Source organism: Artibeus jamaicensis, unplaced genomic scaffold (assembly GCF_021234435.1).
Source record: "Artibeus jamaicensis isolate MK-2021 breed Jamaican fruit bat unplaced genomic scaffold, CSHL_Jam_final scaffold_612, whole genome shotgun sequence".
NCBI classification, from domain to species: domain Eukaryota; kingdom Metazoa; phylum Chordata; class Mammalia; order Chiroptera; family Phyllostomidae; genus Artibeus; species Artibeus jamaicensis.
The window spans coordinates 13458158-13473770 of record NW_026522049.1 but is presented as its reverse complement, the minus strand read 5'-3'; the positions used below and the strand labels follow the sequence as shown (position 1 = coordinate 13473770).

The window sequence follows — 15613 nt, the reverse complement described above, 5'->3', positions numbered from 1 at the left end:
GATTCTTTCCTGGCGGGGACATCCACAGAGGCCCGTGTCACGCATGTCCACTCAAAATAATCACCTGGAGCTCCAAGCAGCCCCTCAGACAAAGCATCCCAACCTTCCAAATCCATCTGGAAGTGAAAAGGAATAGTAGCAGCAACACGAAACACATTTGAATAATGGCAAGAGCGCCTAATTTTGTAGCGCCTGCCCGGCGTTGCCTCATTTATTTGTAAACTTTTGTGAGTCCATTGCTATTTTCAGATTTCAGAAGTCCCCAGGGGCCCGTGATGTCATGTTTAAGGAGAATCTTAACATATTCTGATGTTGTAGATCTCCGTACATGCCCTCAGTGGTCAGGCTGAGCTCGTTTGATTCCCAGTCCGGGCACGTGGCTGGGTTGCAGGGCCAGGTCTCCTGTAGGGGGCGAGGGAGAGACAACCACACACTGATGTTTCTCTTCCTCTTCTCCTTCCCTTCTCTCCAAAAACAAACAAACGAAAAAAGAATCGTTTTCTTTCTCACTGAGCCTCGCTAAGGGCCTTACCTCCACAGCCCTAGATGTCTTCTTAGGTCCTCAGATTCTTCCTAGATTCACCCTTCTTCCCGGAAGTTTTTCACCTGGACACTCAGCGTTTTCCATGAAACTCCGGGTATATTTTCAGTTCTCCCAACTTCAGCCAAGAGCACCGTCTCCTGTGCCTCCCTACCCCCCTCTCCCTCAGTCTCAGATCCGCTCTGTCTGTGGACCCCCTGAGATGACATGGTACCCAGCAGGGAGAACAGATACCAGCATCCTGACTCCTGGCTCAAGTTGTGGCCTGCTGCCCAGAGACACACCCTATTCTGTATTGCATTTCAGTCACCCAGTAATAACCAATCCATTATTTCTTTCTTTTAAAGATTTTATTTATTTATTTTTCAAGAGAAGGGAAGGGAGAAATAACAATGTGTGGTTGCCTCTCGCGCGCCCCCTACTGGGGACCTGGCCTGCAACTCGCGCACGTGCCCTGACTGGGAGTCAAACTGGTGACCCTTTGGTTCACGGGTCGGCACTCAATCCAGTGAGCCACACCAGCCATGGTGAACTCATTATTTCTAACTACTTCGAGCTGTTGGAGAAAATCCAAAGGGAAAGTAAACAGTGAGGAGAAGAGGGGAGAAGCTTCGGTGGCTCACCCCTCTGTTTTCTTTACAGGGATCACCACGGTTCTCACCATGACCACCATCAACACGCATCTTCGCGAGACGTTGCCCAAAATCCCCTACGTCAAAGCCATCGACATGTACCTCATGGGCTGCTTCGTCTTTGTGTTCCTGGCCCTGCTGGAGTATGCCTTTGTCAACTACATTTTCTTCGGAAGAGGCCCCCAGAGGCAGAAGAAGCTTGCGGAGAAGACAGCCAAGGCCAAGAACGACCGTTCAAAGAACGAAGGCAACCGGGTAGGCCCCCCACCGTCTTGACCGCCTGCCCATTCCATCCACCCTGACCCCGGGGCTCATCCATTGCTGAGGTTACTCATGTGACCCTGGAGTAGGTGTTGTGTGCACTTGTCAATCATAACCTGAAAGGTTGCCTTCTGCAAGTAGCTAGATTTTTAAAAATAATTTGTTAAATCTTCACGCAAGGATATGTTTATTGATTTGAGAGAAAGAGAGAGACAGAGAGACAGAAAAACATTGATGTGAGAGGGAAACATCAATCAGTTGCTTCCCATACACTCCCCAACCAGGGGTCAAATCCACAACCTAGGTCTGTGCCCTGACCAGGAATCGAACCCACAACCTAGTGGTGTATGGGATGACACCCCAACCAACTGAGCCACCTGGCCGGGGCAAATCACTGAATTTTCTCTACAGCCCAAATCACTGCAGAAGCAGAGAGGCCAAAGCTCCCCAGTTTCCTGGGAAAAGAATAAGACATGTAGATACCAGGATGAATGACACTCCGAGGTGGCACCATGACAAACCTGATGAGACCCAGCATGGCGCTTTTCTGTGGACACTGTGGCAGACCCCTCTTTGGTCCCCAGGCCCAGCCAGCACAGTCTCCTCGTTCAAGGCCCTTAGTGTAAGGTGGGAGCAGCACCCCGCCCTGGGACTGTCACAGACTGGCCTTGGTCCTGGGACCTGCTGAGAGTCAGGCAGGGTCCAGCACACTCAAACAGCAGTGGCCAGGGATGGTGCTCTGCTTTCTGATGTCCCTGGGCCACATACACCCTCCAAAGGGGGTGTAATGTAGCCCCGCCCCCTCCATCCAGCTCAGCAAGCTCTTCCATCCTTCCAATAGCAGAGCAACTTTGCCATTAGATGCCATTTTGGTTTATTTAAAAAAAACAACAACAATATGTTGTTGCAATTATATACAATATTCTAGTGAAATTACATTATCGTTTCTACATTATTTTTGTCTTGGTCTTTCCATGCCTTACATCCCAGCAAGTCCTCAAAAATATATTTCCAGTCCTGGCCAATGTGGCTCAGTTGGTTGAGCGTCAGCCCATAACCAAAGGCTTGTGGGTTCAATTCCCAGTCAGGGCACATACGTAGGCTGGGGTCTGATCCTCGGTCCAGGTGCAGGGGAGGCAACCAACGGATGCTTCTCTCTCGTATTGATGTTTCCGTCTCTCCCTTCCTCTCTCTCTAAAAATAAAATAAATAAAATCTTTTTTTAAAAAAGAGAGACACTAGGGCTTCATCATACCATTTATTGTTTCTGCCACACAGACACACAATGCTATTTTTCTGAATTTTCTCGTAACTTAAATGACAAATTTGTTCCCTTTCTTCTAAATGACACCATTTAGAACAGTCCGATTGTGCAAAAGAAATACCTTTTGGAGGGTGAAGCACACAATTTTAAACAAAAACCCCTAATCTCTCATATCCGCAGAGAAAATTAATGTAATGTAGAAAGAATATATTATAAATCAGATCCAGCAAAAAGTTTTAGTTCATTTGTGATCCATTTTTATTGCTTGTTTTTCTGAAAATGTGTTTCTGTTTTCCAAGCAGTTTTGTTAAAGCCTTTACATGCTCATATTTTTTACGTGTAATTGTACATCAGCTGTGAAGGTTTGACATCAACATGCAAATGCATGTTATTTTATTTACTTTTTTAAGATTTGATTTATTTATTTTAGAGGGGAAAGGAGAAAGAGAAACATCAATGTGTGGTTGCCTCTCATGCGCCCCCTACTAGGAACCTGGCCCACAACCCAGGCATGTGCCCTGACTGGGAATCGAACCAGTGACCCTTTGGTTCACAGGTTGGCACTCAATCCACTGAGCCACAACAGCCATGGCTGTTGATTGATTGATTGATTGATTTTTTACAAGTGCATATTTACTAGTTGGTTTTTCTTTTACTTTTTGCAAGAAAAATAACCAAATTTAACATGTATGTATGTATGGGAACCCACATACATGAGAGAGTCCGACCCCAGGTGCAGGAGAGCTTCAGGGATAGAAATGAGGATTGGAGTTTATAAGACATTATGAGCTGAGATGACGTCATGCACCTTGAACTAAGATGATGTCACGAGCCTTGGGGGCTTCCAAGGCTCATTGCGGGATGATAAGAAGAGACTTGAGTAAATAGAAGTTGGCTCAGCCCGAGCCATGGTTCTCTCTGATCGCCTCCCATGAAGGGCAAGGCCCCGATTCAGGTTCTTTAAGTGGCACAAGTTTCTCTCGAGCCTGTGGGTGGAGTTGCTTTTAGCACAAAACCCCAGTCACACCTCAGAGGCACATTCCAGAAACTTCAGTGGGTGTGTGATGCTCTTTAAAGTCCGCACTCAAAACTGTGGCTGACTCCTAGGCCTATGAACTTAGTGATCATTTTAATTAGAAATGAGTCTCCTTCAAACAGTTCGTATCACGTGATGTGATGAATGGCGGGAAAATGAGAAAGTAAATCACAAACGTTACACAAAACCGTGACATCTTCACGGGCTCTTCGTGACTATCATTGCTCATGCATTTTTGGTCAGATCTCTGAGGGCTGTTTGCCCACGTGGCCTTGGGGAGTCCCCTTGTGTTACAGAGGACAGCCCTAAGGCTGGGGGTCTGGGGGACACTTAGGGACACTTAGATGACAGCAGGGACTTAAGCTGTCACTGTCTTTCCTGAGACGGTGGGTCACTGTGAGGGATGTCAGCCCTCAGAGGCTCTGCAGGCCACTAAAGGCAGATCTGTGCCACCAACAACTGCCTTGGGGACTCTGATTTTGTCGATCCTTATGCCCAGTGTTTGTACAGTGTTCTAACTTCGGGGTTGATTCAGGGACGCTCAACATGGTCACAGAGTCCCTTACTTCCTCCTCCCACAAGTGGTGCCTTTGTACACGGTGACCTTCATTTATTGGAGCTAACCCTCTATTTGTTCCAAGTTGTTTCTGTGCCCAAGAGCTAGTCGGGCCCCAGTTACGGTCACCGGCCTTACGATGTTTTGCAAAGTGACCAGCTTTGAATTTCATCAAGAAAGTCCTCGTTCCTGCAAGCTGGACACTATTCCTCTTGCTAAAGAGCTAGATGACACCCCCCAAATGACAGCTACTGTCTCATTTCTTCTAAAACTCCAGTGTTTTACTTACATAGAAGCTGGGAGGTAAGGAGAGAATGAGCTCTCCACCATGTTTTTAGGAAAAAAGAAAAATCCCTCTGCAATATATTTTGCATGGGATGTCATTTGAATTTAAATGTTTACACCTGTCAAGGTTATGGAGCAGGAAGAAAACATGTTGAAATCAATTATTCTAACTATGGTAGATTTGAGATACACGTATCTTCAAACTAAGACGTATTCATGAAATGCTTTAAAATTGCAAGTTATCTACCATCCTATCCGCACATTTCGGTATTATATTGGACTCACAATCATTTCTATTGGTTTCAGTATTTAAATTCTAGTACTGGCTGGGTAGCTGAGCTGGTTAGAGCACCTTCCTGATTGGCCAAGGTTGCAGGTTCGATCCCCGATCAGGGCACATATAAGAATCAACCACTGAGTGCATGAATGAGTGAACCAACATAAAAACATGACGTTTCACTCCTTCTCTCTTTCTCTCTCCCTCTTTCTGATAAAATCAATAAATAATGTTTTTTAAATATTTAAATTCTAGATGGTAGGAAAACATTGGTGTACATATTTTTGACCCACAATTAGTAATCCTCCAATCTAAACTATACTTGTGTTTTCAAACACAATCCACACCCTGAACCCCTTCTTCACCCCTCCCCCTGCATTGTTCATGGGTCAACAGTATCCGTTTAAAATATTTGACTTCTAAGACTTAACAGATTTTAATAACCCTTTAATTCTTTCAGAAAAAAAAAAACCTTTCCATGATTTTGGTGGACATTTTCTACACATTGACTCTTGTTTAAATGAAAACTGTAAGTCAACAAGGGCCAAACGGGTTTATAGTAAGGTCTTACTAATTGGATATACATCCTGCTTCTTCCAGTATTATCCTTTCCATTACAAGCACTCCCTCACTCTGAGATAGCAGTGATATAGATTGTATCGGTTCTGGAATCAACCAACGGATGCATCAATGAAACAAAGCAATCTCTCTCTCTCTCTCTCTCTCTTTCTCCTTTTCTCTCTCTCTCTAAAGTCATTAATAAAACAAAAATTTAAAGGTAGCCGTAAATATCCAAGGTGCTCAGGCCCACTCCACTTTGCACGTTACTGACGGATAGGTAGGGAATCGGTTTGGCTTCCCTGAGACTAAGTTGCCTTCCCGAGAGTTCAGGGCACAGACTTAGAGCCCCCACCCTGGTCAGTCCCTCCCCAAGGACATAGAAAGACAGGGCCTCAATCTGTACCAATGGGTCATTACCTGTCGTTCACCCAACTCCGTCTCTTACACTTTCTTTCTTCTCCCTGGGCGCGCCCTGGAATCACCAGGGGCGTGATGATTGCTTTGCCTTGGAGCCTCTCTTCCCAGAAGCCCTTTCATCTTTGCCCACATCCTCCCTCCTACGAGACCTAAGATGGACACTCTGCTTTGTGACACTCTGCTTGCTTTTTCTTGGGCTACTATTGGCTCCCATTTTGCCTCTGTCACTTCCTGTGCCCACCAGTCGGGTTTGTCTCCATTCTCCCACGGGATGTGCCCTGCGTCTGAGATGGGAGGTCACATTCCAGGTGGCCACCATGCCTCCTTGACTGCATAGCACCCGGTGCTTTGCAGCTATCACAGTACACGTCCCCTGTCTCAGACATATTACTGTCCACGGAAACGTGTCTATGAACAAGAGGTATTTGCTACCAGGGCAGTTGCAGTGATAAGGTGATGTTTACTTTCCTTGTTAGAAGTGAAAAACTCCTCTTGCTCAAGCCAGGGGAAACTGAGTCATTAGAACCACAGAAGAGCATCTCAGTAAACATGTCACAAATACTTCTTGTCCTTTAAGGAAAGACATATCTTTAAAAAAATATTTATATATTTTTAGAGAGAGGGGAAGGAAAGGAGAGAGGGAGGGAAACATCAATGCGTGGTTGCCTCTTGATTGCCCCCTACTGGGGGCCCGAGTTGGCTCGAAACCCAGGCTTGTGCCCCAGCTGGGAATCAAACCGGAAATCTTTTGGTGTTCGGGGCAATGCTCCAACCCACTGAACCACCCAGCCAGGGTGTAATATGCAGATTTTTAGAAATGCATTTGCTGTTCGTTTGAAGCTGTCTCCTGCTAAACAGCCCCATGGCAAGGACCTTCTCCTGCTCCTGTGCGGCCCCTCACCTAGCCCAGGGCGCGGCACGCAGCCGGTGAGCGGGGGCATCGGCGTGAACGATCCGGATTAAGGGTCCAGCCCCTCCGAGTGCGTGTCTTTAGTGAGACATCCCACTTCCCCAAATGGACGACGGGCTTTTCATCCCATGGTTTCGTTGTGTCTAAAACGTTACTTAGAATGTAGAGAAGTTTTTGTGCATTGCTTTTTTTTTTAGCTAAATATTTTTGGTTTTTCTACTTTCAGGAAAAGTTTCATTCTTCCAAGTTTGTAATAAATCACTTATTGAAAAGAATAAAGTTGACATTACTACTTTTTCTTTAAAAAAAGCATCTTCTGCCCTAATGGTATAGCCGGTTGGGTGTCATCCAGCAAAGCAAAAGGTCACCAGTTCAATTCCTGGTGAAGACACATGCCTGGGTTAAGGGGTTCAGCCCCCAGTTGGGGTGCAAAGGAGAAGCAACCGATCGATATTTCTCTCACATCAGTGTTTCTCTCTCTTTCTCCCTCCCCTCCCCCTCTCTAAAATAAGTAATTTTTTTTTGTTTAAAAACTGTTCGGAAGGGAACTTGCACACACATCCCACTAGGGACTCGGAGCATCGGGGCTGCTCTGTTGAAAGTTCAGTAACCAACAAATAAACGGACCACTGGCATGGTCGTGAAAAGTCTGCAGCTATATTTAGCACAGAAATAAATGTTTTGGTTTTCAAGTTTGGCTCCAATAGGGGACTTCAGTCTCTCCTAAATATAGCCAGGACCAGGAGGGAGTCTGAACCTGCCCACCCAAGTTCAGAGCCCACCACAGAGGCCTAACCAGTTTCTGCACTGAAATCGGGGTATTTTTATACCGTCAGACAAGGGGACAAGCTGACTTCCAAGAACAAGAAACAAAAACTGGGAGAGTCATTTCTCCTCATCCTACAGTTGTGAAAAATGGTTGTAACCCCCAAGTTAATTTCTTGAAAGGCATCTGTCCCTTAATTTTCTCTTCAGCGAGGACATGTATGCATCATGAGAGATTTCTACTTGAAAAAGCCTCCCCCGCCCTTATTTGGTCTAATCTGCTGCAGGAGAATGTTTATATCAGGGAAATAAACTCTCTAAACCGCAGCCGAGCGCGGGGTTGGACGGGTGCGCCAGGCCCAGACTCCCTGGCACGACTGCACAACCCCTGTGTCCTTCCCTCCCGGCAGGTGGACGCGCACGGGAACATTCTGCTGACGTCCCTGGAGGTCCACAATGAAATGAACGAGGTGGCGGGCGGCGTGGGCGAGACCCGGAATTCAGCAATATCCTTCGACCACTCAGGAATCCAGTACAGGAAACAGAGTGTGCCCCGGGAGGGGCACCGGCACTTCGGGGACAGGGGGCTCCCGCACAAGAAGACGCACCTGCGCAGGAGGTCTTCGCAGCTCAAAATCAAGATCCCCGACCTGACCGACGTGAACGCCATAGACCGGTGGTCCAGGATCGTGTTCCCGTTCACTTTCTCCCTTTTCAACCTGGTTTACTGGCTGTACTATGTTAACTGAGGGACCGGACTTGGTTTTTCAAAGACTTCATTTAACACCGAGTGGAATATTACTTTGCCTGTCCAGTTTTTATACCTGTACACACACACGCACACACACACGCACATATATACATACGCAATTGTATATATATGTGAACTTTCTCAGCATATATATAAAATACACGTGTATATGAGGATGTATGTGTCTATGTTTTTCACACACAGGTGTAAGCAAGCGCCCGTGTGCAGGTAAAACAAATACACATACATACATTTTGCAGCCTTGGACAAATTGAAGACAGGATGCGTATTAAAGAAAATCATGGTTCTTTTTTTTTCCTTTTTCATTGGAAGGGACGAGCGTTGTGTAACTATTATGCCTTGAGAATGAGGGCGCGAAACATGATGTCATCCCAAACTGTCCCTTGTTGTCCTAAGTGAGCCGTTCTAGTGTAAAACTCAGAAAGACACTCCTTCGTCTTCAGAAACCCATAGGGCGCTGTTGATCCTTCTAAACCGGTCCCCCACGTCACACCCTCCCTTTCAGTTCACGAAGCGAAGGCTTCTCGGCTTTCTCGGCGACGGGGTTGCTCTCCTTGGACGTGTGTCTGTGCTGGTCGTGTGGGCGAGGCGATGGGCCCACCTGCTGTCTCAAAGGTGGCGCCCACCCGCGCGGACGTCTGGACACCCCCCCGGGGAAATCCGCTGGCAAACGGACGGCTTCTCCTTGTAAGTACTCTGCTGTACAGTGTCTCTGTGTCCACTCTGAGTGGATCGGCTCGCCTGTCCCCTGGGGACTCCGTGGAATCGTGCTCCACGCCTCCTGTGCGGATTTCCAGGCCTGACATTTCATGGGAACTATAGACGTCTCAGGTTATCTGTCCTCTGAGGTAAAACCATCCAGGATGACGTTCCCCCTCGTCCTTCCGTTACCACCCCCTCTTTATAAATAACATTGTATGTTACTCTGAAATATATTTGCATAATATGCATATGTATGTATATTTACCAGATTTCGGTTTTTATGCTCGCTCCCACGGCAGCATGCGATGTCCGATTTTTCTGTGACTGTGACTCCTTTCTGTCATCTAGAATATTCCGACAGAAGCGAAAACACTTCTGTTCCATGTCGGAAACCAAGAAACATCCTCACGCCTTCATTGCCACATCCGACCTGTGTCGTAAGCACATCCCACCCCTCCCGGCCCAGCCAGGACGCTGCGGGAGTGGAACCGGTCCTCACACACACCACGCGCTGACCCATGACCGTTCTCTTGAGGCAAAGGACAGCAGCCCGGCCACACACACTTTCCTTCTGATCCGCAGCCTCATCTGTATTTGGACTTTTTAAAGCTCGTTGACACATGACACGGTGCACCGGTTTCATAGACGTAAACTTAACTTACTATTTAGATGAGCTCTTTCTAAAGAAACAAAAAAAAAAGAGATGATCTATTTTTTGTAAACAATATTTCTACCACAGGCATCCATACACTGAAACGACTACCGTTGTGCAGACAGATGTCACAGGGAAGTTCAGCGTTTGGAGAGGAAAACACAAAAGCAAACGATTCCGAAAAGAGCTGCTAAATTAGTGCCCCGCTGGCGGTTCTGCCTCCCACTGGGTTTTGTCCAAAGACCAGAGCCTCACCCACCCGGTTCTCTAAGAGCTGGGACTCCCGGTCTCCATGGAGACGGAGGGACCACCTTCCAGAGGGTGGGCGGGGCCTGGGCTCTCCAGGTGAGGGGACCAATGCTAGGTTTGCCTTTGGAGGCCGTAACAACCTATAATTTATGGAAGTCCGTAAGAGCTCCAAGTCCACCGTCAGGTGAAACGTAGTCTGCAAAGTCTCATGCTAGAAGCCAGGACCGATTTTCATAAAATCCTTTCCCTTCCTCCATCCCAACCTTTCTTCAGCACCTCCCCGCACCCCCAAATCCTGCTCTCCGGTTTTGTTTTGATCTAGAGACCAGCCAGTGATTTCTTGGTCTTTGGCTTTCCTCGGACAGTTTTTCCCCCCATGGGTAACATCGGGGGGACCTTAAAAGTTAAACAGATGGGGAAAAACCTTGTAAGTGGCCTTATCATCAACATGTTAAAGGAACCAAGACATTTGTGACCTTACCCCTTTCAATACTTCAGGTACCTTTTTTCTGTCTCCAGTAATTCAAAGAGTGAGCTCCGTGTGCAGAGGGGGGAACCCCGAAATGCAAAGGAACGTGGGCACAACGCAGCCAGTGGTCGAAGTCAGTGTACACTTTATACTATCCAGAACTGTGACGTGAATCCTTTCTGGCGGAAGAGGGATTCAAACCATGTCTGACGCAGAGAGTCGAGGTACCCAAATAGCCCAGGCAGGCACCCCGAGGGGATCCCCACAGCTGCAGAGTCTCCTCCCCCAAGGTTTTCTGGATATAAATTTGCATGGTATAGTTACAATAGCTTTTCAGCTTTTTATATGCTTTTGCCACCAGGACTGGAAACCACCACTTTGTAGACACTGCAATGAAGTTAACATAATAGCTATACTATAAATAGTGTTTGTAACTACACACACACACACACACACAAATACATACATATATTCTGTACAAAAACCAAACAACTTTTTAAGATCCTTGGGTATGTGTTTGCTTCACTCCATTGAGGAAGAAAACGACTTTTCTTCTAACGAAATTATTTTACAGCTTCTCCATTTCTGAAAGTGTGGGAGCAATCCTGAGAGGCAGAGCTCTGGCTGCTTCGGCAGGAGAGAGTTACGTTTGGTTCTCTGTGGTCCCCCAAACCTCTCGTTGCCACACGGTCGTCCCTGGAGCCAGTGGGCGAGCCGGAGCGATACTTCTAAACCTGACCTAGGACGTGACTGTTGGGGCAGAGGGCTGGGTAAGGGGAATGTTACCCACGCCCAGAGCTTTTGCGTAAGGAGAGGAAAACGGAATTCTGCGTAGAATGCTCTTTCTTTCTCAACAACGCGACATAATAAAAAGTTAATTTTCTAAGCTAGTCCTGTCTTTCCAAATGCTTCCCAGGGGCTGCAGATGTACAGGAGAATCTTGTTAGGAGGATTTGTTCAACACGCGACATCATTCGAGAGCCCGACGCCATAAATCCCCACAGACAAAGACTGAGGAGTCACCTGTAAACAGTGTCACCCTGTGTCACACAGTGTTTGCCAGCCCTGGGACTGTAGAGAGGGGTCACTGCCCATCCCATGAGACATTCGCGTCCCTCTGAATCTGAGGTGAACTAGGAAAGCGGTCACGAGCCTACTCCTGTCGGGCGTGACGAGTTCCATACACCCTCGGTACCGTGTGTTGTTAACGCCAGCGCCCAGGACTCTCGGCACGTTCAGTCATTCATGTCGCAGGCGCTCCCTCCCCTGTCCAGCTCTGGAGTCAATGAGTTCACCAAGGAGCCCCTCACAGGGTTTGGGCCAGGGGACAGGCACGTCACGACTGTAGGTGTTCATTGTCAGCATCTGGGCCACCGTGCCGTTGGGGTCTGTCCTACCATGGCAGTTTTGAAGAAAGAGAATGGACCCACCTTTGAATCTCCTGGCTCGAAAGAATAACCCCCCCCGTAACTCTACTTTAATCCTCCACCTGAAAACCAGTCCATGTTACATGAGCCAAATGAGACAATTGGTGACGTAGTTTGTTCCTTGTGGCACTGACCCTGGCCCATGGGTCAGAGTGGCGTTGAACCGTGGGGCCGAGAGCTGCCCAGGCGGGCTAAATTTCCCCAGGTCACTAGCTAGTGTGCCTTGGATCGATTACCTCTTCTCTACCGCGTTGAAAGGCGCCACGTTTTCCTCAAACACTCAGCTCCTCACACCTGGGTAACCAGTGACCCCCCCCCCCCCGAGACTGGCTCCCACCCCGGGCCCCTCCCTGGGGCCAGCCCCCTTCCCACGTCCTGTCATCCGGGTCCCATACCTCTGCTTCACAAGTCAGTGGGTGTGTTCAAGGTAAGTACAGGATCATTCCAGAAGGAGCACAGCATTGCAGATAGCTGTCGTGGTCGATGCCCATGTTGATCTCATCTCATTGTAAAGATAAAACCCAATTTTGCTTAAGCACATTGATGTAATTTTTTTGGTATTATTTGACATGAAAAAAAAACAGCAAAATTGAGTGATAGATACAATATGAAACTTGTTGATGAATGAATTCAAATTTATTAAAAAAGGACTAACTGACTTAAATGTGAAGACTGGTCTGTTTGTTTCTTCCTTGGCTATCTATTGTTGGCATGGTGCAAAACCAACCGTGGGTAAAGCCGATTGAACCATGACTCATTAAAAAAAGTTGTTTATTCTGAACTCCAGAGGATAACTAGATGCACAGGAATGCAGCTTGTCCCTGTCTTTTTAATAAGGGTTTTAAGAGAGAAATGTGTTTATATTAAAGGCCAGGGAACCAACCTGCTAACAACCTGTGGCACAGAGGTATTGGTCTTGGCTGTCTAGTCCTTTATTACTAAACAGCCATTTTCCCTGCTTCTTCTCCAGTGAGAATGGAATAAGAGGTACCTATGGATGGATGGATGATGAATAGACAGATGGATAATGGATGTGTGGATGGATGTTTAGATGGATGGATAAATGATGGGTGGGTGGGTGGATGAATGGATTAAAGATGGGTGGATGGATGGATGGATGGATGGATGGACAGATGGCTGGCTGATGGGTGAGTAGATGGGTAGATGGATAAATGAATACATTCAGATCGTCAGATACCTCCCACCAGGCAGACCTTTATTTGTAAGCACCCAGGGAAGCTGCTGCCTCACCTGTAAACACTTTAAACCAAGTGTTCCCCTGTGTATTTGTCAGCCTAGAAATGATTTCAGCCAATTAGTTTTCGATGGTTTACCTTCAAATGTACCCACTCTAAGCAAAACCATACAAATTCTTTGGCCATGTACAGGTCCTGCATTCATTCTTTTCATTATGTGTTTTTGTACTTTTTTTGCCCATCCTCGGTCCACTGACCTTTGCTGAGCCAGGCCCATCACTGTGGGGAATCTCACCTACCTCACCAGGCTGTCACAGTATAAACTCAAATGACAAGTTTAAATTCCCAACAACTGCAGAAGAAAAGGTTTTCAAACTTCGGGGTTTTTTAAAGCTTGTCTTAAAAGCATCCTGTTGCCCTGGCTGGTGTGGCTCAGTGGATTAAGCACTGGACTGTGAACCAAAGGGGTGCCAGTTCGATTCCCAGTCAGGGCATGTGCCTGGGTTGCAGGCCAGGTCCCCAGTAGGGGGCACGCAAGAGACAAACACATATCGATATTTCCTTCTCTTTCTCTCTCCCTTCCCCTCTCTCTAAAAATAAATTAATTAAATCTGTAAAAAAGACAAATGTAGAGAATTTGCCCATCTTGTATTGAGTGTATCCCTATTATTTCATATTTCTGAAAGACATTGTAAATGACCTTTTAAAATTCCCATTGCTGATGGTTCCCTGCTAGTGTGTGGAAAATGCAACTGATGTTCGTATGTTGATTTTGGATGTGGGTCGCTCTATTCTCTGAACTCCCTTGGAATAGTCTAGATCCCTAGGTATTTACTTCCAACGCGAATTTTGGTGTTTGAGTTACTGTAGTCTTTTCTGTACGCGGGTGGCTTTTTCTTCTGAGACCGGCGGCCCTCTGTGAGGGAGCTTCTCCAGGGTTTCTCTGTACCTCCTGTGGTCCTTTCACACCCGGGCGTTCCCTGTAACCGTCCAGACCACATCAGAGGCCTGGGATGTTTCTGGGATGATAGCAGGAATGTCTCCATTCAGGGAGAGCAAACCGAGAGCTGACCTAAATGCCGGGACCCCCGATGCCAGACCGACAAAGGCCTTTCTTTTCTGGGATGCTAATATCCTCCATAGGAAGCTAGTTCTTCATGAATAATTCTTTTTTATTTCCTTCTTAAATTTCTATTTATTTTCTTTTAGAGAGTGAGGAACGGAGGGAGAGGGGAGGAGAGATCATTTTGTTACTCTGCTTATGGATGCATGCATTGGTTGCTTCCTGCACGTCCCCCGACCAGGGAGTGAACCCGCAATCAAGTTGCATCTGGACTAAGTGAGCCACCCTGCCAGGGCCAATATCTGACTTTTAAATGACAGGAAGGATGCATCTCAGAATTATAGAGGCCACTGTGGGCTGCAATCTAGTCACACAAGTGAGGACAAAAGTGTCATCTTTATTCCAGCAATAAATGCAGAGTTTATTGTTATGAAAGGCAGTACAGTTGTAAGGGGACACACATAGTCTCTGGCATGTTAACAAAATAATCTTTGATCAGAGTGACTGTAAAAAGTGGAATGTTCTACAAAAATCTGAAATAACTTTGTTACTGAGGCATGACATGGGAAGAGTGAGAAAAAGAGAATATTTTGCTGAAAATACAGACGTGGCCGGGTGGCTCAGTTGATTGGAGCATCGTCCCGCACACCAAAAGATTGTGGGTTCGATCCCTGGTCCGGGCAGAAACCGAGGTCGACCGTTCCATCCCTGATCCATCGATGTTTCTCTCTCACACTGATGTCTCTCTCTCTCTCACTCCCTCTCTAAGATCAATGGAAATAGCCTCAGGTGTGGATTAAATAAAGCGAATACAAAAGTGGCAAAATTCTATCTAAGAGACACTGTGTGGCACATGTTTATTATGGTCAATGATCAAAATCACAGTTTCATAAGCCACAGAGAACCAAGTGTAGGTTTCGAGAAAGCAGCCAATTTCAAGACAGCCCAGAGTTGGTAGGGAGGTGAAGTTCGGTTTTCCCACAACTCAGGAGCCGCAGGCTCCTTCAGAACCTGGTACAAAATACTCCTGAATGCAAATTGCAATTTAAAAAAAGAATGCTTTTTAAAAGCTCATTTAGATCAGTTAGAAGTTCGAGAAAGATCTTTTCATATTCCTTCTCTGTTGCCCTGAAATAGAACTACATACTAGAGAAAGTGGCTCATCAGTGACGACATTTGGGAATCAAATCTCTTAATTTTATTACAAAACCTTAAAGATCAAAGCAAAGCAAGTATTGGTGCAGTTAGGAAAGGGATTGAATCTGAAGTTCTTATTTTTTCCCTGATTTTGAATATTGACACAGTCCATAGTGTGTGGGGAAAATCTAGCAGCCAGAAGTGTTTGTTTTAACTTAAATCATAATTCACACTGTGGAGTTGATATTGCCATACTTTTTGTCAACCAAGGTAAAATAACATCCAAGGAATCACTGAATAACCAGAGAGGTGTCGATATTTAACATGTATCCTTTTTAGTTACATGCTAAACTAAGTAAAACAATACATTTGTAGCCTCACACATAAATTTTTAAATGGCATCATAAAAATAATCATAAAAATAAACATTACAAACGATGG

General features: G+C 46.2%; 1 protein-coding gene across 2 annotated transcripts in view; it reads left to right on the top strand.

Annotated features, from left to right (window-relative positions):
* GABRB3 (gamma-aminobutyric acid type A receptor subunit beta3) overlaps positions 1-12076 on the top strand; it is a 238005-nt gene extending 225929 nt beyond the window's left edge. For both annotated transcript variants that reach the window (XM_037132731.2, XM_037132732.2), the window contains 2 exons: positions 1184-1428; positions 7916-12076. In XM_037132731.2, coding sequence (XP_036988626.1) covers positions 1184-1428; positions 7916-8254 — 584 coding nt within the window. In that variant the 3' untranslated portion in view covers positions 8255-12076. The remainder of the gene's footprint in view (positions 1-1183; positions 1429-7915) is intronic.
* The last annotated feature ends 3537 nt before the right edge of the window (positions 12077-15613 follow it).